The 26,618-nt window shown below is 38.6% G+C and overlaps 1 protein-coding gene across 1 annotated transcript in view; it reads left to right on the plus strand.

The window, feature by feature from the left end:
- LOC105060596 (kinesin-like protein KIN-14L) overlaps positions 1 to 26,618 on the plus strand; it is a 64,673-nt gene that overhangs the window by 29,259 nt on the left and 8,796 nt on the right. Inside the window, 10 exon segments of the mRNA XM_010944380.4 lie at positions 3,661 to 3,812; positions 3,929 to 4,102; positions 8,679 to 8,825; positions 16,387 to 16,578; positions 16,985 to 17,056; positions 18,875 to 18,930; positions 19,024 to 19,240; positions 24,668 to 24,859; positions 24,966 to 25,181; positions 25,446 to 25,796. Of these exon segments, the coding sequence (XP_010942682.2) occupies positions 3,661 to 3,812; positions 3,929 to 4,102; positions 8,679 to 8,825; positions 16,387 to 16,578; positions 16,985 to 17,056; positions 18,875 to 18,930; positions 19,024 to 19,240; positions 24,668 to 24,859; positions 24,966 to 25,181; positions 25,446 to 25,796 (1,769 nt within the window).

The following is a 26,618-nucleotide window of genomic DNA, read 5'->3' on the forward strand; positions in this document are numbered from 1 at the left end:
TACGTGGATCAGTCAAAAGGCTTGCCTCCACGCGGCATGTAAGTTTCACTATGAAAAAGAGAAAATTATCAGAGGAGATCACACCCTCAACCCTCGTATACCCAATCTCTCTCAACAAAAAGCTTTTTCTCACAAAAATTCTTTCTCTAGGAAGGACCCCCTGAACCTCTGAAGCGACCGCTGTTTGCTGCCTGATAATCTGTCGAAGCACCCTTGCCTCTGCTCTCTGTTGGCGCCTTTCAGGGTCTGCTGTTGCTGCTAGTGAACTCGCTCTCGACCACGTCAAAGGATTCTGCCGAACTCACCATCGTGATCTCTATTTCGCCACAGGCCTCCTAAAGGCCAAAATTCTAGCTCAAGATGGAGCTTGCAATCCGTTTATAACTCAAACTAGCCTCTAGCCATTTGATCAACTCTCAAGATCAACGCCATCAAGCCGCTCGCGTTCCAATCCATCGGATTGCGCAATATTGAGTCCCTGATCCACCAAAATGCCCGTGAACCGCGCTGAACGGACGAGAAACAACCCATCGATCCATGTAGACCGCGAGAAATCGGGCGGGAAACGTCCAGCCGGTCCACGTGATGCCCCATGGACCGTCGGTCCACGCACCATGCGTGGATAGCATGAGAAGTCCATGTGGGCCGCGCCTGGACTTGGGCTGCCCTCGTGTGTCCGTGCGCTGGGCCACGCGCTTGTGGCCGGCCCATGCGCCGCCGCACGTGCTCCTCCGCTGCCCTCCGCCAGCTTGCCACCGGCCTTCGTTGCTCCGTGGGCCGTGCCAGTGTCCTGGCTTTTTTTCGCACGTAATTTCTCCATTCGAACTCCGTTTGGGCTATTCTTGGGTTCATTGGATTCGTTCATCGTCTTGGATCTCGCTGTGGGCTTAATGTGGATCAAATCTCGAGACGTCAAATCCTAATAGTAAGAAGAGAGAGAACCTTCGGATGTTGGTTGAGGCCGTCGGAGAGCCTATGCTCCAGTTGGAGGGCTGGAGGAAGGCCAGTGAGGTGGGGGGAGAGGGAAGGCAAGAGAGGAAGGGGGGAGGGAGGGAAGGAGAGGGGAGAGGGAGAGAGCCTCGGGAGGCTTGTCGAGGCTACTGGAGGGCCAAAGCATCCGATTGAAATAGGGACAAATGCTCCTATTTTATCTTTTTTTTTTCAACAACATCGGGTAAAGTTAGCAACGGTGCTCTCCAGCCGCCTTGGCGGATCTCTGGAGGCTCTCTTTCCCTGTCGCCTCTCTTTCTCTCCTCTCTCTCTGTCTTTCTTTCTTTTCTTCTCCCTCTCTCCTCGTTGGTCTCCAGTGAATGCGGAGGCCTTCGGATGCACTCTCCCTCTCCTTCCCTCCACCCTCTCTCTCTCTCTTCTTCTCTTTCCTTCTCCCTCTCCTCCCTAGTCTCTCATTTTGAATGCTGGAACCGTCCTAGTTTGCCATTAGTATGGTTCGGCACACCTCGAACCGGATGGTTTGGGATGGTTCCGCCTTTCTTGCTTTATTCCAAGCCAATGTGATAAGTAGCCTCTCCTCTTTTAGGATAGAAGAGTAGAGCAATTGTTAGGAAAGATGCACAGAAGAAGGTTAAGTATGATGTGACTATGTCACTCAAACCATTCCCAAATACCAAGGAGAAAAATAGAAAGAAGATATCAAAATGTAACTTCACTTATCTCCACATGAATCCAAGTAGTAAATTTAAGCATTTTCTGATTTATTCTTGGCATCCTCAGATTCCTATTTAGGCTCATCTAAATGTGAAAGGATCTCTTACAATTGGCTGCATCCAGCCACCAATATTAGATTATGAGAATGTTTTCCGTATTTTGAACATGCCCTGGGTTTGGGGAAGAACTATCTGAACTTGAGCCTGGACATTCATCTTATACCTTACCTTAATAAGGTCTATTGAACCACTCTGGATGCTGTATCAGTTGATGATCGGTCTTGTACGGTACATCTATGTAATGTACATACACTTAGTATGCTCTAGTGTACTGGTTTGGTACACGTACACCTTTTTTATTTTTTTTTCATTTTTTTTTGCTTTTGAGGGATTTATTTTAAAATTACTTTGTGGTTGTTGAATTACTATTTCAATTCTATTTTGTTGTTATTTTATGTCATATTAGTCTCGGTAGACTATATAATTGATTAATAAATGCAATTGTGATATAATTAATGTAGACCGCATATTTTTGATCTTGAAAATGCATATATCAAATTGATTTGAACTATAAAATACATACCAATAACTAGTTCTTCGTGGAGTGTGTATGATGCTTGGAGACATTAGGATCTTGATCATAGTCAGGGCTTGAGATTTGTCTCCAACCAAGATAATGTGCTCATCCCTGGATCTCATAATTTGAATCTCCAAGATAGCTGTCTTAGTACCGATTTGATGTCAATGCTGGGTTGATCATCCCATCTGAGGGAAGATTGAGGTTGCGAAACTTGACCTATGTCTAGTTGAGATTGTGGACGATAGTAACCACTCAATATACTTTCTCAGACTTAGGATATCCTTGCAGGCCATATCCTGATTGTGCAGAATAGGATCTAGCATACGATGTGGCCGTGTAGGTCTATTCAGCCTAAAAACTTTCCCCCTCTCCCCCAACAACTTCTCTTGAAGATTCCATGGAGTCCTTTTTTCTTGCCATTTGCCTAAGGTCGAAGGCCTTTCAAAACCTTATCTCCACCGCTCTTTCTATTTTGACACTAGCCGCCACTGATGACGATTCCATGGAATTGTCCATTCCTTCTCATGCTCCGCCTCAGCTCAAGGATCGATCATGCCCTAGTGCTGCTCCTCCCTCTCTCTCTCTCTCTCTACACCAACCACCACTGATGAGGTAAGCCCCCTGGTCCCCCTGCCTGTCTCTCTCTCTCCCATCCCTTCTACCTCTCTCCTCTGTCCTGCAGCTATTGACCCTCTTTGACCACATTTCTGTCTCTTTCTCTCCCTCCCTCCCTCCCTCTCTCTTCTCCTCTTTGCTTCTACCTCTCCCCCCTCCTTGGTTCCAAACATGTTGGATCAGCATGGTATGGACCTGTGCCATACCGAATTAATTGTCAATTGATTCGCCCTTGGGTATCGGTTTGGTAGACCTTGGAATGTAGAAAGGCACAAGAGGCCTTTAAGGGGCTGAACCGCTCTAAAATGAGTGGAACAGGGTGGTTCCACCTACTTCAGCTTGGTTTGGGTCGGATCGAATCACTTGCTGACCCGAATTGTGTTCTGTCCTAGTTATGGATTTACCGACCAATTCAGGATGAAACGATGGACACTGCTTGGTACACTTTTCAGGTAATTTTATTTCGTTTTGTTCGTGTTTATGCTAGTAATATGCCAAATTTGTAGGAAGACTGGTTCTTTAACAAACCATTTCATACTTCAATGACTGATTGATATCTTAGAATTAACAATGCCTTCATGGCTTCAAGCATGAAAACCCCCAAGTCCCCAACCTTATCTGTTTTTAGTTGTTCTTTATAATGTGACCCACCAGCTCATGTTCTATGTCAAGTTTGCTGTTTTGACACATGAATGTTGTCTGCTTGGCCTATATTTATTTGTATGTCATATGCTTTATCTTTTTTTTTCCCTCTAGTTATCACATGGTATGTTAGGCCATCCACTCCTTTTCCTTTGGCAGGTGGTAGCTCAAAGACCTTGATGATTGTCCATGTTTGTCCAATTGCTTCAAATCTGTCGAAAACATTGTCCACCCTTAATTTTTCTGCAAGAGCAAGAAATGCTGAACTAAGCCTTGGAAATCGAGATACGATTAAAAAATGGAAAGATGTGGTGAGTTCTTCTCATTTCTATCCTTCAGAAGAATTTGTATTTTTCTTGATTTGATCCTTTGATCTTTGATTGTTCAAAATGTAACCAGTTTCTATATTTTTTTTATTGATTCATAGGCTAATGATTCTCGAAAAGAACTGTATGAGAAAGAAAAGGAAGTTCATGATCTGAGGAATGAAGTTATTGAGCTAAAGCTTGCTCTTAAAGATGCCAATGATCAATGCATTCTGCTGTTCAATGAAGTTCAAAAAGCCTGGAAAGTTTCTTTTACACTTCAGACAGATTTGAAGGTCCTTCAATTTTTAATTTTTCTTCCATATATTTTTAGTTCAGATATTATGCCAAATGTTTTATGCATGATGAGTTCTGTAAACTTGGAGGATTAATTTGATGTTCAGAGGGAGCATAATCTAATTTTCTCATCATTTTTATTGTTCATTAATTTTATTCTGCACAACATATAATTATCATGCAAAATGATATATATGAAACGATGCACGACTTTGCTTGCACAGAAAATGGAGGGACAGAGTTGAAGTATTTGTAGCTTTGACAGAGACCTAGATATGGAGTTAAGATTGTGCTCCCTTTAATTTTGATTTGTTGGTCAAACCCTTGAAGGTTAAAAAGTTTAAGCATTTTTTGATAACAAACATAAAATTTATATAGGTGAAGTAATGGTGGATAAAACTAATGTTGATGAAGTCAGATTGTGGGTGTTTATAATTATCTTTCTTCCACATTGAGATGCCAAGGGTTTGGAAATAATTCAGTCAGTTGATAGCCAGAGATTCCAAAGTGGGCATCTGATTCTACAATTTAAACATCATCTTTATTCTCCTCATATGGTAATAAAATTATTTAGGTGGGCAGTTGATATTTGATACCATTCAAATCATATCTAATTTGAACCCAGCTTTGAATCTGAATAGGGGTCATAGTATCTGAATTGTTTAGGGTTTGCATTTAGGTTCCTGTTTGAGGAAAAAAATGGAGGGCCACTATTGTTGATGATAAGGCAGTGATGGGTGGAATTGTCTTTTTTTTTTCTTTTTTTTTGGTTTTGGGGGTATAGGGGCTGGATTGATGTGGTCATGTGGGTTGGGAACTTGGGATTGTAGAAGGGATGAAGGTAGTGGTGTTTGGCAACAAGTTCATTGGAGGCAGTGGCCTATGATATCTCAAAAGCTTTGGCTGGTGGACGGGGTGAATTATGCGTTTGAATTTTCTCTTTTATATGGTGGCGGATTGGGGTGGGTGGCGTAGGGGGTAATGACATCATGACCTATCTTCTGAGTGGTAGAAGAGAGTGAAACATATGCACAAACACTGCCTTTTATTATATGTCTTTGCACAAAAAAGGTCAATAAACAGACACAAGCAGGGTGGGTGTTCAGGTGGGTGTTCGCTGAAAATAGAATATATTTATCAGGCTATCAAGTTGGAAATTGCATGCGCGCGCGCACACACACCCCTTTTAAGATATCAATGTGATAAAACCCTACTAGATAAGTCATAAAGTCCCACTTTGCATGAACCAAGCTTGAAGAATTCAGGTCAGACATGGATCAGATTATTGGGTTATTGGCCTTCAGTGTCACATTTATGATATATTAAAAGCAAAACAAATTTTATCTTGGAATTGTCTTGTTGCAACAAGAAAAAAGGCTATAGTAACTTGTAATACAATAAGAATATTTGTCAAATGAATGAGACATGGACTTGTGAGATGTTATATCTAACATAGTGATGACTAGCTATAGTATTCTGAATCCAGATTTTGGAACTTCGATCTTTTATGTTGAATGCTATTGATTTCAAGTCTTTGTGGTTGCAAGAGCAGTTTTCTCTGCATGGAAATGTTGGAATACCTAATAAAGTATCTCAAATTTGGAGTAGGTATTTGTTATTATTATACCAATTCAGTAATTAAACATGTGGCATACAATTTGTTTTCCCATGGATGCTTAAGGAATACCACTGATAGTTTTCTCTTGCAATGGCAACTGCTGAAATTAAATCTTGGCCAGTCAAGTCTGGACCTTTGGTCTCAGGTATTTGGAAAGGCATCCTGTTCTGGATGGTGCTCTGTAACAGCTAATACTTTTAGATGAGATGGGGCTTGTGTGTAGAAATTTATGTTTGTGATTTTAAAGAATTTCTAGGGTTACAGTAAATGATTAAGGTCTCATTTGGCACCATTGAAGTTACTTTAGCTTTCAGCTGTAGTGCTTTGGACAGTAGAGCTTTTAATAAAATGCCATTTGTTGTTTTCTAACTACATTTTTGAAATATTGTGGAACTTTAATATTTGCTTGATAACCAAAGTGAGAAAGTGCTTTTCAAGATTCGCGGAATCGGTACCGAAATCCATGCCGGTTGCCGGCCGTATGTACCGTACCATACCATATCGGACTGTACCATACCGTAACGATAGTAAAAAATCAAAAAAAATCCCACACATTGGCACTAAAAAAAAAAAAAACGGGGCCGAATTGGCTCCGAACCAGATCGAACCGTTCGGTATCGAGTGGTTCAAACTGATACCGTACCGAACCGACCGATTTGGTCATGTTCAGCCCATTTTTTGATAATCCGACCTGAATTGGATTGGCTCTCTGTCGGTACGGGGTGTACCGGCCGGTTCGGACCGGTACGGAATATCATGGTGCTTTTGATATTAGAAAATGTTAATAAAGGATATTATATGGTGCTTTTAATTGTCTAACTATTTGTACTGTCAAAAACTATTATTGTATTCTTGATATAAATTATTTATTTTGATATTTAATCTAAACAACATAAAAAGTAAAAAATTTTAAGTTTATTTTATAATATAATAATATTTTATAAAATACCATATTATAATTTAATTGTTATATCATAATAAGATCGATAATAATATTATATTATATTGTCATTAACTCATCATATTGCATTATCAAATACTATTGTTGTATAGTATCAAGTTAACTTATAAATTATTTTGATTTTCATCTAAATAATATAATAAACAATATAATTATTCTTCATGGGTGATTACCGAGTAATAAAGGATACCATAGTAGTAAACTGAATAGTTCTTGATTCTAATAGCAACAAAATATTTGTCTTTGTTCCGTACTCTTTTTTTTCCATGGTACAAGAATCTCTAAACAACCAGAAAGGGAGTAGATCCTTATCACAATCATAATGTTGAAACTCAAAATCCTTAATTACACTGTTCTAACAATAAATGCACAGCAACTTAAATGATTATTGCAATAGAAATATTTTAAATTGATCTTTTAAAAGGAATTCATTGTTGAGTCTCGAACCTAGGTTTTTCGAGTGGTAGTGTTAGGGATGGTGGGGGTGGTGCTGGTTATGTCATCCGTGGTCCGGATGTCAGGTTGTTGGCGGTAAGGGGGCTCACATCTTTTTAGGCTTTCTTCTTGAGAGCTGAGCTTTGTGCCGTTTGGGCGGGCATCATTTGCATTAGACAAGAGCTGCGAGTAGAGAAGATTTTCATAGAGGGAGATTTTGTCATAGTTATCGGCTGGATCTAAGATGAGGCGAAGCAAATTTGGAGACCCATCCGCTGCTCCGTGACATTTGGAGTTTCCTTCGTGATTCTATCGTGATGTCTGTTCGGCATGTTTTCCGAGAGACGAATAGCATGGTAGATTGGGTGGCATCATATATTGTTGAGCACCTCGAAAACTAGACTTTGCATAGGGTGAGGCCTGCCCGTGGGCCTTGCCAGGACCTTTTATTTTCTGATTTTTTTGGCCGTATTCACATTAGAGTGGTGTGACCGCTCGCGTGTATCAAAAAAAAAAAAAAACAGCTTCCCAACCCATCTGACGTAGAGCTTTTGCCCAACAACACCAAATTGGAGCTTTGTCGTGGTAGACCTTTTTGAGCTTTTGGAGGAGTTAGAAAGTTGTTTCAAAATTTTACCAAACGCCTCAAAAGCATCCTCCAAGAAGCACTTTTTGGCCCTCCAAAAGCAATGCCAGATGGAGCCTAAATATAGTCGTGATTATCTAGTGATGATGTATGAATTAGCAAAGATGCTGCATGTGACAACCTTGTAGTCATTTAACAACATTTGTATTTTTTTATCATACCGCATTGCCAATGCTTTCAGAGCTGGCTTTTCCTTATTTAGGCATATTGTAGTCTTTTGGTTTCCAAAAAAAAAAAGGAAGAAAAAGAATGAGAATTTGTTGTCTGCAATCTATTCAGTTTCCAGGTAGCATAATATTTACAAAATTCATAGTGAGAATTGTATTGTTTGAGTTACCTTAAATTAGCTTTGGATATTGTGAATGAACATGTGCATTCCTCTTACCATTTTTCTTTTCCTTTGATGAAAATATTTATTATTATTTTGAATTAAGATTAATTTGTTAGGAACATGATGGATCTTGAATAGAGTAAATATTTTATTAGAAATAAAATAAACACTTTATATGAGTTTACCAAAAGAAATTAATGTCCTGAAGCATAGTTTGCTTCACACATACATTATGATGATGCGCACATGTTTATTTGTTTAAAATAAAACATATACAGTAAACAAAGATATAAATGAAATGTATTAGTGCTAAGGCCTAAAAACATAAGAGAGGCATGATAACAAAATTTGCTCATTAGTTTGAAAAATCATATTCTATTGTCTTCTGTTGTTTCCACGGATATAGATTTTTCAAAGTGGTCTTTGTACATTAATATGATGATGCATGAAGTGTTATAGGAACAAAAGATATTGAGATGGAAATATCCATGGTTGTTGAATAGCATGGAACTCTTATAACTAATAATGCAGAGTGATGGATTGGATGGAATGGCTTAAGCATTTTTCTTCTTATTTCATTGCAGTCAGAAAATATACTACTGGCAGACAAACAAAAAATTGAGAAAGAGCAGAACACTCAGCTTAGGAATCAGGTTGCTCATCTTTTGCAACTCGAGCAAGAGCAGAAAATGCAGATACATGAACGTGATTTAACCATTCAGGCCCTGCAGGTAAAAGTTCTTGTCTTTAATATATTAAATTAAGGTGCATTTATATTGAGACGAGATGCATTTACTCTGGAATGTGTATTCCTTAATGGTGCACAAAGTTGTAGATTTTGCTAGGCCTTGATAAGTTCTGTGCAGATCTATGTATGATTTCAATTTAGCTTCCCTTGAAAAGAATTTAGTTGATACGCAGTTGAAGCATGACCTTTCCACTTCACATATCTTGAACTTTTATGCTTTATTATTCATAACGACATGGAAGATCTGTTTTGTAAATCTCTGCCATTGTTTTCTTAATTTGTCAGAAATTCAGTAGCTTGGGTTATAAGCAACTAAAATAAGGAAATTTCAACTTTCACTACAAAAAGCTGTTGCAGTTCTATTTCATGCTTATGTTTTCTTTTCTTTTTGTTCATCATACTTATTTTGAAAATAATTCTGTTTTGTATTTACTCTCTTATTTCTTGTCCTTGGCTTGTACCTGACATATGCCATTGCGAATGCCAGCCATATTTTGAACGGAGAGAACTTTAGCATGTACTGGTTTTAAGCAATTCCTGTTTGTGCTTTATGTAATTCTTTTTTCCTATCAAGGAAAGATTGGGGAAGACCACTTACAAAGGTGACCATGGCATGTCGGTACCCATAGGACATAGAAGGCAGGAAAACAGGTGGACCACTTTGAAAGATCTTGATAAGTAAAACAAAATTTATAGATGCTAAGATGACTCCAAATTAGGTAGAGATTAGGTTAACAAGAAAAATTCTGTTTGATAAAAGGGTTAACATAACGTGTTAACTGGTAAAATAACAAATTTTTGCTACAATTTGTACAACGATAATAGTATATCTGAAAAAGGCAAAATACTTAAAAGTTATGAAACAAGCAGCTTTACCAAATGAACAACAAATCAAAAATAAGTAAAACTTGTAATTTGTAAATTCAAAGGGAGGTTGGGTACTTTCCCATCTGATCTCCCTAATGCTCTGACATCTCTTGCTGTGTTGTCCAAAAATAACTCCCCATGCCATGGCTCGCTAGACAGTTGAATTTCATGCAAGAGCCTTCGGATTGTTGGCTTGAAGGAGAGTTGTTTGGGGGTCTGCCTAATCCTATGGCCACCTTTAAGCCAAAGAAAGGATACAAGAACTTGAACTTTCCTAATGTAATCCAGTTATATTTGATGTATTACATAAGGCTCAGTTTAGTGAAGTTTCCTTGCAAGATCAATAATGATGTAAATGAGTTGTCCCCAAAAAAATAAAGATGTAAATGAAGCGAAGATGCACAGGCACAGGGAAAGAGATTTGATGGAAGTCGCCATAGCATTAAATTTCAGTATGAATTATAGAAGTATCACAAGTGGAGGTCTTATTGCAATTGCTTTTTGGAGTTGCTGTGATGTCCAAAATGGTGAGTTCTTGGCAATCTGTGACCTGAGCATGCTTCGGCCCTTTACACTTTTTCATGGAGTGCACAATTAGTTCCTTTGTAAAATAGAAATAGAAGAGTAGGAATAATTCTCTGTATTGATTCCAAATTCAAATGTCAGCATCATCTCCATGTGTTTGAGTTAGATACTTCTCAAAATTTTAAAGCAGAAAATGAGTTAGGTGTCTATTTGCATGCTTCTTTTAATCCATTGTGTTGGCTACTGCAGACTTTACAGACCTCCCTGTAGCCTCAAAGCTAGTTTTCACATTTTATTCTTGATGGGAAGTACTCGATTTGGCTAAGCACAGTATCTAATGACTATGTACTAAAACAGAATTTTACTGGTGTTTCTTTTTTGCTTAAAAATACATTTCAAATTTAAAAAGTTACATTTATTTTTAACATTCCATTCCTTGCTTCAAAATTGTATATGTTACTCTACATTAAAATTTTGGGTGCAACTGTTATGAATTGAGACTAGCTTTCTCGAATTTCTAAAGTGGAAAATATGTTGGTGATATTCAAAATCATTTTTTTTAACCATTGAATTTTGTATTTGGCCAATGCATACTTTAGTGTCATCTTTGTCGGCTCAAGAGTAGGCTTCCTTGCTGGATGCTAGATGGCAAGTACTTGACTTGCATAGGCATGAAGAGTCATTTGATGAACCATATCTTAGACAATGTCTTCTTTGGCCTTCATGGGCATTTTGAATTTCAGAGGCAGCTGCCTGGGCCACTAGGCTGTTCTGCCTAGGCATTTGGACAACCCAACTGCCTAGGCACCTGGACTGTTGTCCAAATGCCTAGGCCCTGGACCTTCTACACCTTCTGGCAAGGTGACTGCCCAAGTGCTTAATTGATGCTTTGCTGGGTTCCTAATCACTTTTCTCTTGGCCAGGTGCTTCATTCAATCTCTTTTTTCGAGCACTAAATTTTTTAACTAATTATTTAAGTCAAAAAGTATTTGGTTTAAGAGAGAGAAATTAAATCCATTTACAGGTGTTTTTTAAGATACTAATTGATACTTGAACGTGTTATGTTTATAAAAAGATTCAAATACTATAAATTACTAAATAAAAAAATTATTAGATAAATCTAAAAAAGTTAAATGAAATATCATTATTATGCTGGAGTAATCGACAACCTTATTATTTATCAATATGATGGTCTTTGATATGCGTTTTGTGAACTATATATGACTCGACATATGGAACATATAATTCTGTCACTTTTTATTTTATTTCTTTTTTTGCTTAGGCACCCATCTAGCCATCTAGGCATTCTCCATAGGCCTTGAAAGGGTCAATTCCTAGAACTGCAAAGGCAATTTGATAACCTTGGTTTTTAACATTCCTTAGACAAGTATATAGGTTGATTCAACAACTAGATTTTAGTGTTAATTGCCCTGTGGATTGACACTATTTTATGAACTGCATAGGCTATTTTATATCCTTGGTTTCGACATTCCTTAAAACAAAGTGGTCTAGGTTGACTCCACATTTAGATTTTTAATGTTATCTTCCTATTATTTAATACTAGTTTTATGGATATGATAAATTGCTTTTGTTCTGCATTGCATTTTTTTCTCATTTCTGCATTTGGTTGATGCAGACTTTAAAAACCTTCTTAGAGTACCTAGATGCCCTTGCTGCATGCTGCTTGAAGTATTCTGATTTGCTTATCATAACTACTGTACAACAAACTATATTGCATGCAAAATCTTGTGGCATCTTTTTCTGCTTTAAAAGATATTTTCAGTTTGAAAAGTATTTTTTGTTTTGAACAATTCTTGCCTTCTGTCAGGAACACCATTTTATGTCTTAATTCCAACATCCACTGTCTTGGTGATAACTCCAGTTTTGGGAATGATCAATACAATTGGTGTTAGTAACATACATTAATTGCCAATTATTTCTTAAAACCTTTATGTTTACATTTAAGGGTTTTCGCATGCTTATTGCTTCTTGTGTTTGCAAATGAATATCGCCAAGCACTCAGTGAGTGTAGGTGATTCAAATGCATGAATTGATTCAAAAGCAAAATAAAAGGAGGGTGGGGTTGGGGGGGGGGGGCAGGGGAGACATATATATATATATATATATATATATATATATATATATATATATATATATATATAGCTATAGTCTTGGAGAAGGTTCTGAGGGTCCTCTTCTTTTGCTTGCACCTGATGAGGAAGTCTTGCACATAAAGATGCATGCAAATCAATGACTTCCTCCCTGTTTCAAGGAAAAGTAAACATACTTTGTCCCTATGTGTTTCTCCTTTTGAGTGGGTTGGGAGACAATCCATGGACATGTGGCCACATCAATCATGGCATGTGGGTTGTGGGAACATGTTATGCTAGCTACCATTAGATATGCACTGACATATCCATGGAATGTGCTAATTAAGGATGGCAATTTACTCCGCCCCCTCGAGTACCCAATCCGACCCAGCTGAATAGGGTGGGTTTTACCCAACCCACAATAGATTTGGGGTGGGTATGAGTAATGGTAAAACCCACCCTGAACTTGAGCGATATATATGTATATCTTTTCACAAATGCCCTCTCCGAGGCAAAAAAATGATTTGTATGTTAAAAAAAATGATTTTTGTAATTTTAGCCAACTTGACCCATCCAACCCAGTCTGTTTAACTCTATGCTTCCTACCTCATCTTGAGGCAAGTACGGGGTGTGTATGGGTAATATCTACTCGACCGGTTGCCATCCCTAGTGCTAATGTGCTCAATATGGAATGATTGAATGGTATGTTTGGACAAGGCTTAAGGGTGACAAAAACCTCCTTTTGTGGTATCATTATATTAAGGCCCCACAAAAGCTAAGAAATCATTCTCTTCTAGATTTTTTTTTTTTTTCAAATTGATGGTCTAATTCTTTTGAAAGTTGTCTATTGTAGCATGGTTCACAGTACCACCCTAAACCACTTGATACAAGGAGTACCAAACTGTACCAAGGGGGAACCAAGATGGTTCCCCTTTCGGTTTGAAATTGGGGGTGAACCATGCTGAACCAAACGGTTTGGAGCAATATTGAGGTGAATTAGGTGGTACACCTTGGTTCAGCCTTGTTCTGTCCAAAAAGAATGCCCCCTTTTTAGTAAAAAAGACTACATGAGTCCAGGTGTTTAGAGATATGGTCTATAACTTCTCCTTGGATGTTTTGTAATTGGTGGTGTCTAATATATAACTTAAATGCATTTGCATCCGAATGGTGGTTACACTATGGCATGTCATCCAGGAGCCTTAAGCGGCTGGCAATCTAGATCCTATCATAAATGGTCTCCTCTAGTGGCTTTGAGTGCAACTGATCTACCTTTGTCCTCATCCACAGCAAATAGAGGAACCATCCATGCAAAAGCATTTGAATGATTTAGTATACGTCCATTATGATCTATGTCTATGAATAGGAAGATTGTTGAAGTACAGTGATCCACTTCATAATGACTTTGCATATGATGAGGAGGATATGATGATTGGTTGGCTTGAGGGCCAATAGTAGCAGCCAGGGCTAGATGAATTAGCATCGCCTCCTTGACCAATTAGGTTCATTGCCAGGGAGGCTAGCATGGATCTAGAATAGTGGATGGTGACACATGCCACGCTCAAATCTAGCCCACCAGCCACGGTTTAGGGGAGAGCCAATTATTGTAGGGCTCCATGTTTGAGACATCCTTCGAGTAATTTGATTGAGAGCTGCTGAGCAGGGGCCACCCGGTATGCAATCTTGTTAAGGTGGAGGTTATAGTTGATTCTCCTAATAGAGCTAGGCAAAGAGGGGTATGCAGTGAAAGAAAGCATCTGCTTAGGCTAGTAAGAAAGAAGTAAGAAAGGCAGCTGCACCCCCATTAGATAGAATTGAAGAGGAGTTGGTTCCCTCAGATTTCGAGTCCAGATCATATCACGATAGTAGCTCAAGCAAAGATGTATTTGGTAGCTAGGGTGGCACAGCAGTTTATGACTCACAGCCTTAGGGTGGGCTTCGATTCACCAGCAAGTCTTAGGTCACTCATGCTACATAAGATAGGGACCACGGTGCTCAACCTGGTAGAATCTGTGAGGATACCATTGCATATAGGAGATGAGCCTCTTGAGATCATTTGGGACATGATGCTGCTATCAAAGATGACCTAGCACGTAGAGTAAGATTTTTAGATGTAGCAAGATCCGAGTCATATACTAGATTCTATTCTACACAGGCAAACTATGACCCATATGGATGTGGTTCATCTAAGGCATCATATTCAAGTGGGGACTATCCTTTATAGCCTCAAGCATCTTATGGGTCAGATTTTGTTGCTAGGATCTTTGGATCGCTAGGTCAATATTGGATAGATGACTCCTCTCAAGGCATCTATCCAAGATGCATAGATACTCCTTTGGGACAGCTATCCAACATGCATATATTATGGAGGATAATGATGCAGGACTACGCTATAATGCTCTACGAGGTTGGGTTTATTGTGCCAAGTCTGGACTATGAACATGATTTTGACGTCTACAAGGGACATTGACGCTTCACAATATTTTAGATGTCAATATGCATTTGTACTTTTAAAGGCATTAAAGTAAGGTTTTAAAATCCTATGGGACAGGGGTGTCTCATTTTTTCATGGAACGGAACGCACTACCGTCCTGCCCCATCCCGACACTTGGGGACAGGGGATGTCCTAAGATGTCTCGATTGGGATACTGGGACGTTAGTGAGACAGTCCTGTCACGACACATGGGATGATACCCCATCCCGATATCCCGTGGATGTCCTGCTGGACCCTTAATCCTTGCATTAAAGTAATCAATTTGTTGTATCAAATGTATTTATATATAAATTCATTTGGCTGTTCATAAGTGCTCCATATATCTACTTCAATTCCATTTTATGGTAAAACAACATCAAAACAACAGTAAACTTACAGTTCAGACTTCAGATTAGAATTATTGTGAAAATTATGAGCGGAAACAAAAGGAATTGAAAAAAAAAAATAAGTAATAGCGTACTGGTGAGCTGACCAATACGCCATGGTGTATTGTGTGTTAATACGGTGCTGAATTGATATTGTACCATACTGGTGGGTGACCGGTACAAGTACTGCTTTGGCGAACATTAGTTGTAGCATTCTAAAATTATAGATTAAGTAGAAACAACTGCACATTGTGCATTCAAAAGTCCTTCAAGTAGCAAATAAATGGCACATTCTGATGTGCGGAAGTTGAAGTATCATATACTGGATAAATGTGGTGACATGGTGGGGTTTCCTTTGTCATCCTTTGCTCCTTAGTATCTGTTGAAACCAGCCAGCTGACTGGCTTGCTGGTATGGCTGTTGCTGCTGTTACAGAGTGCCAATATTCTGTTTAGTTCCTGAGGTCTTTTTTGTCTATGGACCTCATTTCAGGGGATGCAGGGTTTCACTTTTTTCCCCCAGGAGAGTGTAATATTCCTTTGCGTACATAAGAAGTGCCCGGTGACCAACTTTTGAAGGCTAAAGTGAACGTTGTAGTTTTTAATTGGACTTGTTGAATTTGGTCTTATTTTTCAGACTATTCTCTGGTTTTGAGATCTGAGTCTTATGTTCCTTCTCCCAAACAAAAGAATTTATGATAATTGCCTCCATTGTCTTGCATTGAGTAGGTTCAGTCACACAGAATGACACAAAATTCCGTAATTGTTCCAGAGAAACTGATAGGATTTACCACATAAAAACTTACAATTGCCAATAATGCTTAATTATGGATTTCCGAGTATGATCTGGTCATTATTCATCAGAAGTTTCTTATCAATTATTAATCATGCAACATTGTTATCAATCATAACTTTGATATACAAAATTAGTCATATGTTGGAAAGTGGACAGTGAATCATCCTGTGCTCAGTCATTATGAAATTAAGTTGTTTGTTGTGTACTCATTATTTTTGCATGTTTGTATGGCATGTTTGCTGTTAATTATTTAGCCTGCATATTGATTGTGCTTTTTTGATCCAATGCCTTAAATTCCTGTATCTGGAATTAATAGAATGACGGACACAATGAATCTTTAACAAATTTGGAAATATACTTACATTATTTCTGCAGTAACACACCTTTTTTTTTTTTTTCATTGTAATGTAGACCAAAATTAAGGGTATTGAGTTCCAGCTTAATGAGGCCCTTCACTCTAATGATGCTAGATCGACTGTTGGGTCTGACTCTAGGTCTACAGGGGTTCTTTCAACTCCAAAATTAGTGGAGGAAAGTGTTGATTCTTCACTGGTGACCAAAAAACTCGAGGAAGAACTCTCAAAGAGGGATGCACTTATTGAGGTTTGCTATTACCTTTGAACTTTACAGCAATAAGTCATAAGACGTATTTGATAATAATCATGTTGCTCTAGTACATGATCAGTTAATTCCTATATTTAGTTTTTCATGGCTGGTAGTTCTATTGTACCTTTATACTTCAGCACTATAATTAGCATTTTTCATGTGCAATGCATGTGACTGATCTAAGGGGGAGAAGTATAAGATTGATGGTTGTTATCCATCAACCAGTATGATGTTTGAGAAGAAAATTGGCCACATGAAGATAGTGTATTGTGGCATTTATTAATTTAATTACATGTGATTCACACATTCCAATTGTTGCTTAGTGATTTATTTATCACCTCCATTCTTTCGGTTAGTCTCCCTTCTTATTTGAATCTTATTCTCACTTCTGTTTCTTGTGCAGAAATTGCATCAGGAGAATGAGAAGCTGTTTGACAGACTAACGGAGAAGTCAGCATTTGGTGGCTCACCACAGGTACCTTAAGGGAGCAAAAAATCATGATGTTGCTGTTTAGTAAGAGCAGTGTTGCGACAGATTCGTACACCTATGCAAGTGACTACTGTACAAGAGGGAAAAAGCGAATACAGGGACATGCATGAAAGAATAATGTTTGACTAAAATATCTATATTTGTTTTTTTTAAAAAATGACTCCATTAAAATATTTCTGTATATAGATATATAAGAATTTATCAAAAAGAAACAAAGATAAAAAGGAAATGAAAAGAAAGGGACGGGGAGGATGGAAAAGGGGTGTACATGATTTCAATGAGTGATTAAAGGGGAAAAGAGAGGTGGGGGACTTTCTTCATTGTTGGGGCTATTAGTTTGCCCAGCATGAGAAGAGGCTAGAGTGGATGCATGCATGTAGGCAAAGAAACACTTTCTTCATTCTCAGGTACACAGGTGTAGATACATACATTACATTAAGGATCATTCATTGCCGTGAAAAGAAGTATGGTTAAATAACATAAAAACAGTCTAATAATCATGTCATATTGGCTTGTATGTCAGATATTATTTCTCAAATATCATTATCATAATATTAATAAATAAACAATAAATAATATAATATAATATTACTTCCTAAATATCATATCAATAAAAAATAAAATAAAATATTAGATTGTTTAATCTTTTTCATATCTATTGTTTATCATAATTTGAATGGTTTAGCAGATAAAGTGGCAGCTTTAGTGGTTAGGCAGCTAATGCTTAAATGGTTATGTGGATTGATTGGCCTCTTAATGTGCAAGTTGGTAACACTTAAATGAGTTGGCATTGTATGATCATTGATGTGATAAGTTAAATGTTTAGATAGCCCATGGTTCGCCGAACTGGCCCGAATCGGGCGATTCGGGGCATGCCGAACCGCACCGATGGCTAACCAGTGCGGTTCGGGCGTCCGATTTGGAGCACAGATGAAAACGAAGCGAGGGAGAAGGAAAGAGAGGAAGAGAGAAAGAGAGGAGGGGAGGGAAGGAGAGTGGTGGCCCAACGAGGCCACTGGAGAGTCGTCGAGACTTTGGGTCTCCGCGGTCTTCTGTGAGAGATTGAGAAGAGAGAGGGGAAGGGAGGGGAGAGGAGGGAGGGAAAGATGGGGGAGAGGCCGCTGGACAGCCCAAAACCCCCTGCAGCTGTCGTGGGTTCGACATAGAGGCTTCGCTTGGCTGCAGGGGGGTTTTGGGCTGCTTGGGGCCACAACAGCGACCCGACGGCCTCCCCGCCCCCCCCCCCTCTCTCTATCTTCTCAGTTTCTCTCGTGGAGGATGTGGAGCTCGGGAGGCTTTGGTGGCCCTTCGGCCCTCTGGTGGCCACTACAGATGTCTTCACCAGCCACTCGTTCCTTCCCTCCCTCCCCTCCTCTCTTTCTCTCTCTTTTCCTCTCCAGTTCATCCCCCGTTTCTGTGTTGGTTTTGGCTTGATACGGTCCAATACGGGAGCGTACCGCCAAGCTGGCACAGGGTCCGGTTCTGAGTTAGCGATTCTTAGATAGCCCTTTTGGATGAAGTGGACCAAGGTGCTCTTTTTGCCTTTGGAATCCTCAATGATGGGATCTGCAACCTGACCTTTTTTAGCTTTGGGTTAAACCTTAGTTGTCATAATCAAAAGCAGGTGTGGGTGCGGGTTTGAGATTCCAAGAAGATTCCTAAGTGGATGTATTATCCTATATAGAAGGTTCCCAGTTCCAAGGGTTAAATAGTCCAAAATGCTTATATGTTTTTTGGTAGATTTAAAATTTTGAAATAAGTCCTTACAATTCAACTTTCTTATGCTGACTATTGGCCTTAAAGGTGTCGAGTCCATCTGCCAAGAGATCAGTTAACATACAGGGACGGGATTTAAGCAGGTATAATAAGTATCTGAAGATTGATGTAAATTCAATGTCATGGTTAGCTACTTTTCGTGGTAATGAGATGTATGCCTTGTTATTAATTGACAGGAGTGATAGCAGCAAAGGACGCACTGTAGATGTCCTTCCATTGCCGGCAGCCCAGGATAAAACTGAAAGCACAGGAGCTCTTGTAAAAGCAGGCAATGACAAAACTAAGACAACTCCTGCTGGAGAATATCTAACTGCTGCACTGATGGATTTTGATCCAGATCAATTTGAGAGCTTTGCTGCTATTGCTGATGGAGCAAACAAGCTTTTGATGCTGGTATGCAGATCTGATAAAAATTGATTTAGTGTGTCAGAGTACTTTTGCTAGTTGAGTGGTATTGATTTACATGTTTTTGTTGCATCATGCAATTGGGGTAAGGTGTGCTTATATGGCTCTTTCAACTCAAGTCTTCGCCACAAAAAAGTAAATGGGAAAAAATTGACAGGCTGAGTGATCTGAGTTTTTAATTTAAATTTATTCCGAATGCTTTGGTTGAGAAACCAGATGAAGATGTGGAGAATATGAGTGTAAGAACTGATTTGAAGAACAAGATACTCAGTCAGGGATGGTTTGACATTATTACTATTTGTTTAGGAACTCCTCTGCAGAGAAAGTATGATATAAGGTCCTAACTTGGTCTGAAATATGCTAATTGATTGTGAGATTATGTTGGAGAATATTTTAAGAATTAATTTCCTAATCTCAATTAGATGTTGTATATGGTTGTACAATATGAGTTCCTAACAGTTCCATTACGACTTCTTGTCAATTTGGTATAACGATCCTGAAATCTTATTTCTGACATTTTTGAATCTCCCATTGTCCTTGCTTAAATTTTTAGCCAGTTAACTGATAACTTATAAATGTAATTAAACAAACCCAACTATGTCTAACAACTTTATGAGCATATAAAAATGATTCATACTATGACTTTTGGAATCTTTGGATTCTGATAATCGACACGTCCAAAAAGCAATATTTCAGAAGAACATTGGTGAAACAACAAATGTCCCTCGGTTATAAGTTATAATAGAGATTTTGTTATCCTTTTTGTTTTTACTAACTTTCTTTTCTATTTTCCTTTTGCTTTCAAACTAATAATCTCCTTTACACTTAGTTGCATCATGCGCTTCTAATTGGAAGAAAATCACCATCTGAATACTTGACAACAAGATCAAAGAAACAATTTTCTTCTACATCATGAAGTTTAACCATGCGTGTCTAATTTCTTGCTAGCATAGTTGATGAAAAAAATCCAAAGAGAAGAAGAACACTATATATGTTGTCTACATGGAGCAAATACGTGATAGAAAACTGTGAGAGGTAATTTAGTGGGTTTAAAGGAAGAGCATGCTAAGAGAACATCTAAATTGCAAAGAACATGCATGAAGGAGCTATGGGAAATTTTTGAAACTAGATTTGGTGAGACATGCAAATTTTCAAACATAGTGTCTGCAGGAGGAGTTAGCCCTTGGTTGTTATCCATCACCTTACTCATATATGAGTTCACCACTGATGCTCAAGAGGAGGTACTGTGGGATATGTTGCTAATGGATAATATTATGCTTGCTGAGGCATCTGAAACGAGAATTAGTATTAATTTAAGATTATGGAGGAGAGTTTTGGAAGACAATGGTCTTGAAACTGTAGATGATAAGCTAGGCGTGCAAATGATAATGCTAAAGTTGATGCTTGGTTAAGCCACAGTTGGATTTAAAACAATTGATGATATTTGTTGAAACCAAATGAGATGCAAAAATGTGCATAGAAGATTTGAGAAGTCCACAGTTAGTCAGCGAGCTCAAATTTTTATTGAAGGGCTAGGGAGAGCACTTGAAATTTCATGGACAGAAATTTTGACAAAGGATTGGGAAAATCTAATCATAACAATGTACATAGCAGTTAAAAGTCATTGTTTTTGAAGGACTAATAAAGTTTTGATAATTAAGATGAAACATGTCCGTTAAGATATAATGAACATTATTTTATTTTCTAGTAATTGGATATATACGTGATCTAACAAGTTTCTATAAGGCTTGGTTTGGTGCAAGTCATATGAAAACTTTCAAAATTTTGTGTCATGTAATCTTAATTATGTTATGTTAACATTGACTCATCCACTTAAGACAATCACTCTACTAGGGAAGTCACAGATTTATCTTCTCAAACTATCTAACAATGTTCAAGAGCTCTGCACCTAATCTAGTTGGAAAATTTGATCACATAGACATGTGGATGAAAATGTGTCATACAAGTAGAAATAATGGGACTCGTGTTGTAAGTAATATAGACTTAAATTGGTGAAATGTAATAGTAGAAAGAGTGACAAATTACCTTACATGAATATCTGTGGTGGGAAATTAACTTGCCAGTCAATCTCAAAGTGCTATGGAAAAAGTTGCTGTATAGAAAGGATTGATGCTGTTGTTTACAGTAGCATCTGTACCATGAGCATCATAATACAATATGTTCAACAAGTTGTCTGTATTTTATCTGGCAATCCTTTGAGCGAGTTTGTATGTAGTTACCTTTTATAGGTGGTCTGTGTATTCTTTACAAGCAGTATCATGCCTGATCATGTCATGATTCCTCCATATCTATATTCTTAATGTGAGTGCATTAATATGATTGATTATAATTTCAGGTTCAAATCTCCTAGTGCTTTAATGATAGTTGTGTGGAAGCCCATCTGAACCATTCTCCTTGCCACAACTGTTTATAAGCCATCTTTCTCCCCCTTCCATGATGAAATTCTTAAGCAAGATACAGATCATTATTTTAATGCATCGCAATGTTGACCGATGGTCAGAGAAATGGATCAGATTAGAAAAATTGTAGTATGACCATACTAAAACTGCAGACAATGGCATCATAAATGAAAGGTTAAATCGACCTTAACAACTTGTATATGCATCTTCAAAAGACCTTAAAGAAGATTTTTAATGCAAAGTAACTGCCTTATTTTTAGTGATATACACCAGCCAAGCTTAACTCACTGGTGAAAACAGAAAAGTAAACGGGTGTGAAAAGAAATCCAAACATAAAGTGGTGATATTTAAGAGCTCTAGACTTGTGCAAAAATAACTTAGCCAGCTCGGCCCAATTGGTAGGCCTAGTTGGGTTTTCAGCATCATGGGTTGGGCCAAGCATAAAAGGCTAAAACTTTGGGCTTGATTTAAAATTAAGCTGGGCTCCTGCTTGCTCGATTTTAGCTCACCCCCACTATCTGCTCCTCTATTTTTGTCACTCCTTGGTCTATCGACATTTTTGACATCCTCCTCTTGCTCTCTATCTCTGGTCCCTTGGTTGTCAGCCAAAACCTCCTCTTCCTCCCCTCTCCATTCTCCTTGGGCTGCCTGCTAGATCTTGCCCTCCTTTCTCTCTTTCATCTCCAGCCTCTGAGGAATCCCATCCTTCATGTCTCCTTGTCCTATGGCTGTCAGCTAGAACCCCACTCCTTGATCGCTGGCAGGAACCCCTCTTTTCAGGCTCCCTTGCCCTTATTGTCTGGTTTGGTCTAGTCTCGTCAGGCCCATTGCGTTGGGTTGGACCAAGCCTTACTACATCCAACTGATTTTAGTTGGGTTGTGTCAGGTTGGGGCTCTTTCTTTTTTTTTTTCTCGTCGCAGGTCAACTCAATTCCAATTTTTGGGCTCAAACTGTTGAGGCTGGGTCGGATGGGGCTTGGGCCTATGGAATTTGTCTTGTTATGAGACCTTGCTCCAATCCAACTAAATCTGGCTCAATAGATGTTTATGTCTAGAGAGCTCAAAGTGTGAGCATTGATGTCATAAATGATAAAGATGGGTAGGTACGGAAAAACAACCTTTTGCAGTATTGCAGGAATAAGTAGTATTTTTAAAGAGAATGTGTCTTGGCTTAAAGTACTTGTTTTGAAAGATGGGTATAGTATGCAACAATTAAGGGACCGCATAGCACATATGCGGTGTGCAAGCCGCATATGCCGGCACATATAACTATTTAAGAATAAATTAAATATATTAAATGCAATAAAACAAGTGTAGTGATAGTAATATTTTCTTGGATAAGTAATAGCTATAATAATAAAACTAGTAGATTGTCTAGTACTTAATACCTAATAGCAATAGCTATGACATGATTAGCATATCAACATTATATATGCATCAGGCCTGGTCGAAACTCCAATCCAACCTAAGAATCAGCTTAAACCTACTCCATCTGCTTGGATCAACATAAGTGTATGTGGCCCTAATAATGCGAAGCATGCTGCATGTGTAGCTGCAAAATTCTATACAGGCTGCATATGCAGCTGCTTGATGCCAAGTTGACTGCCTTTTCAGCCCATATGTTCTGTGACTGCATATATTAACCACATTTAGGCAATGTGGAGTGGTTGGGGGATCGTGTCTACACGATGAGTTTTTTCATAGGCTTGGGTTCTGTTTAACCTGGCTGAGATCTCTGCTATCATGGATTCAAGAATTAAGATTGTTAGAAGCTCTGTCGAACTATGGGCTAATGAATCTCCTGCCTTTTAGTTTTTCAGTAAAATAGGAGCCAAAGCTTCTAGTAAACACATCGTAAATAAAACAAATGTAGAAAACAAACAATAAGCAGCTCTAACAAAGTAACATCCTCCAGCAAGGTTCGCCGAACAGCTACTGGAAATGCTGGTTGTGATTGTTTTGGTATCGTACGTAAATACCAAGTCAAGGTGTACTGGGACTAGGGGAGGGAGAGGGAGAGGGGAGATGAGGAGAGAGATGGAGGGAGAGAGAGAGGGGGACAGGAGAGGGAAGCGAGAGGTGCAGAACCTTAACCTAGCCAATATCATTGTTAAGGAGCCATTTTCATCGTGGAGTTGTCAGTGGCGGCGGAGCATCAAGAGAAAGGGGCGACGGTAGAGGAAAGTCCCGAGAGTAGAATCGAGAGAGGGAATGAGGGGAGAGAGAGGGGCATACCTTGGAGCCGTTGCCATTATGAAGTCACTGGCGGTGGTGGAGCCCCTGGTTCGGGGTGGTTGGGGGATCCTTGTTCACCAGCATCCATAATTTTTGCTTGCTCCAGGAGATTTAATGATGGTAAATTCTTGCTTATTGTTTGAACATCATGTAACACTGCATAGTCTGCTAAACAATTGGTAACATGGCTCCCCTCTAGACATGAGTTATATGACTACTAATATGTGGCTGCTTCCTGTATCATTCATTGCCTTGCTTAGGCCAGAAAATCATGGCAGCAGAATCACCTTTGAATCATAGACTTTGACTGTCAAATTGAGAAATTAGCCGTTGCACTAATCTTATGCCATTTCTTTGCTACAAATCTTAAGGTTCAAGGAGAATTATCATGTTGTATGAATGCGGGATTCCCTGTTTTTAATTAATCAAGCTTCTAATTTCAACACAATTAGGTGTCTATCAGTTTTTATGGAAATTAATCACTAACTGTTTGTGGCTTCTAGCTTGTTTTGGATGCATAAACAATCCCAACAAACAAGGCGGCAAATATGAACTTAAGGTGGTAGAAGTGGTGTTCAAGGAGTATCTTTCATGTGCTATATTCTTGTTCTTTTTTTGTTGCTCCCATGTTATGTGTCGGGGACCGTTCCTTTAGTCTTTATATTCCTTGCCAGTGTGTTGTTTTCATATGAGCAGGTCATCAACTGATATAAAAATGAGCGGTTATTCTGACCAAAAGCAATACATTACCATGTTACAGGTTTTGGCTGCAGTAATCAAAGCTGGTGCTGCACGTGAACATGAAATACTTGCTGAAATCAGAGATGCTGTTTTTTCATTCATTCGAAAAATGGAACCAAGGAGGGTAATGGATACCATGCTAGTTTCACGAGTTAGAATTTTGTACGTAAGGTCTTTGCTTGCTAGGTCACCAGAGCTGCAATCCATTAAGGTAGTGAATCTATATGTTCTTCCTTGGTGTAAGTTTTCTGTCAAATTGCTAGTCATTTTGCATAGATGTGAGAAAAAGGTTTACACATGATCCTTTGCTTTAATAGGTTTCTCCAGTTGAACGTTTTCTAGAGAAAGCTAACAGTGGCAGAAGTAGAAGTTCCAGCCGGGGTAATAGCCCAGGCAGATCTCCTGTTCATTATGATTCCAGTGCAAGGACTGCTATTGTTGATGAACAGATCCATGGTTTTAAGGTTAATATAAAACAAGAAAAGAAGTCCAAGTTTTCATCCATTGTCTTAAAGCTTCGAGGGATTGACCAGGTACAGATGCTGAAATTTCTCATACTCTATGAGCTTCAGTTAGTCTCTTTTTTCCCTTCTGGATGCTGAGAACTGGAATATTTCATACTTTGACAACTCTTTTTTAGTGTTCTTGATAATTATTTCTATGTTGTTTTATAATTTACCAATGGTTTATGAGAGATTCTGATTGTTTGTTTGCTTTATCCATGAAGAACATATCTTTCTCCTGCCTTTACTTTTTGTGGCACCTACTAATTATTTTTGTTTGTTTTAACCGGACAGGAAACATGGAGGCAGCATGTTACTGGTGGAAAGCTCCGGGAAATAATTGAGGAAGCCAAAGCTTTTGCAGTTGGGAACAAGGCTCTTGCTGCTCTTTTTGTTCACACGCCAGCTGGAGAGCTGCAACGTCAAATCCGATCATGGCTTGCAGAGAATTTTGAGTTTCTTTCTGTTACTGGTAGTGATGCAATAGGAGGAACGACTGGGCAACTAGAACCTCTGTCCACTGCAATAATGGATGGATGGATGGCTGGTCTTGGTACTGCACAGCCTCCTAGCACTGACGCTTTAGGCCAGCTTTTATCTGAATACACTAAGAGAGTTTACAAATCACAATTGCAACACCTGAAGGTGCCATTTATATTACTCTCATTATTTACCTAGTGATGTAATTTTCTTGCAGAGTTGATTATTTTTCTTTGTTATAGTGTTCATGTATCTTTGATGTTCTTATGGCCAAATCGATTCCTAAGTAAACTCTTCCCTCTTCATGTTCAATGCTTCTTGGACAATTCAACTGGAGCACTACATGATGGTTTTCTGGTCTTGATTACTAACAACAGTTTTGTCACACCCTAATTTAGGTTGTGAAGTATAAAACTTGTATTATTAGTTATATATTTGAAATCATTCTATGTTTAGATTTACACTTGCTAATTGCATGTGTAGCAAATAAGTTACCAAGGTTTCTAGTGCTGTGTGTTGCAGCAATGCTTTGCTATGCTGGTGTTTGGCATGCACGGGCACTTGTTCCATGTGGTGTGGACTGATGATGCCTGCACTTTAACCTTTGCTGGTTTTTCCTACCCACTAAGGGCCTGTTTGGATGAATGGGCTAAAAATTCCATTGGATTCATTGAATTGGACCAATACAATCAGTTAGAAATAGGCTTACAGGCTGGGCTAGGCCTATATTCATAAGTATTGAGGATTGGTTTTGAAGTGAGCCGGTCTGAATCTCATAGGAAGAAAGAATAATTCTTTATACACTGCATGCGGTGTAGAAAGAATGCACTGCCTTACTTGATTAGGCCATGTAGCCACCGCTTTCTAACGTGTATTTAGTGCTTGCAGTTTTGCTTTTTCATTTGAAATTTTGAATGACAAAAATATCCCTCTTCTAAAAAAATTATGACATCTTGAGGCCATATTATGACATCTTGCAGTGAAATT

Source organism: Elaeis guineensis, chromosome 13 (assembly GCF_000442705.2).
Source record: "Elaeis guineensis isolate ETL-2024a chromosome 13, EG11, whole genome shotgun sequence".
NCBI lineage: Eukaryota > Viridiplantae > Streptophyta > Magnoliopsida > Arecales > Arecaceae > Elaeis > Elaeis guineensis.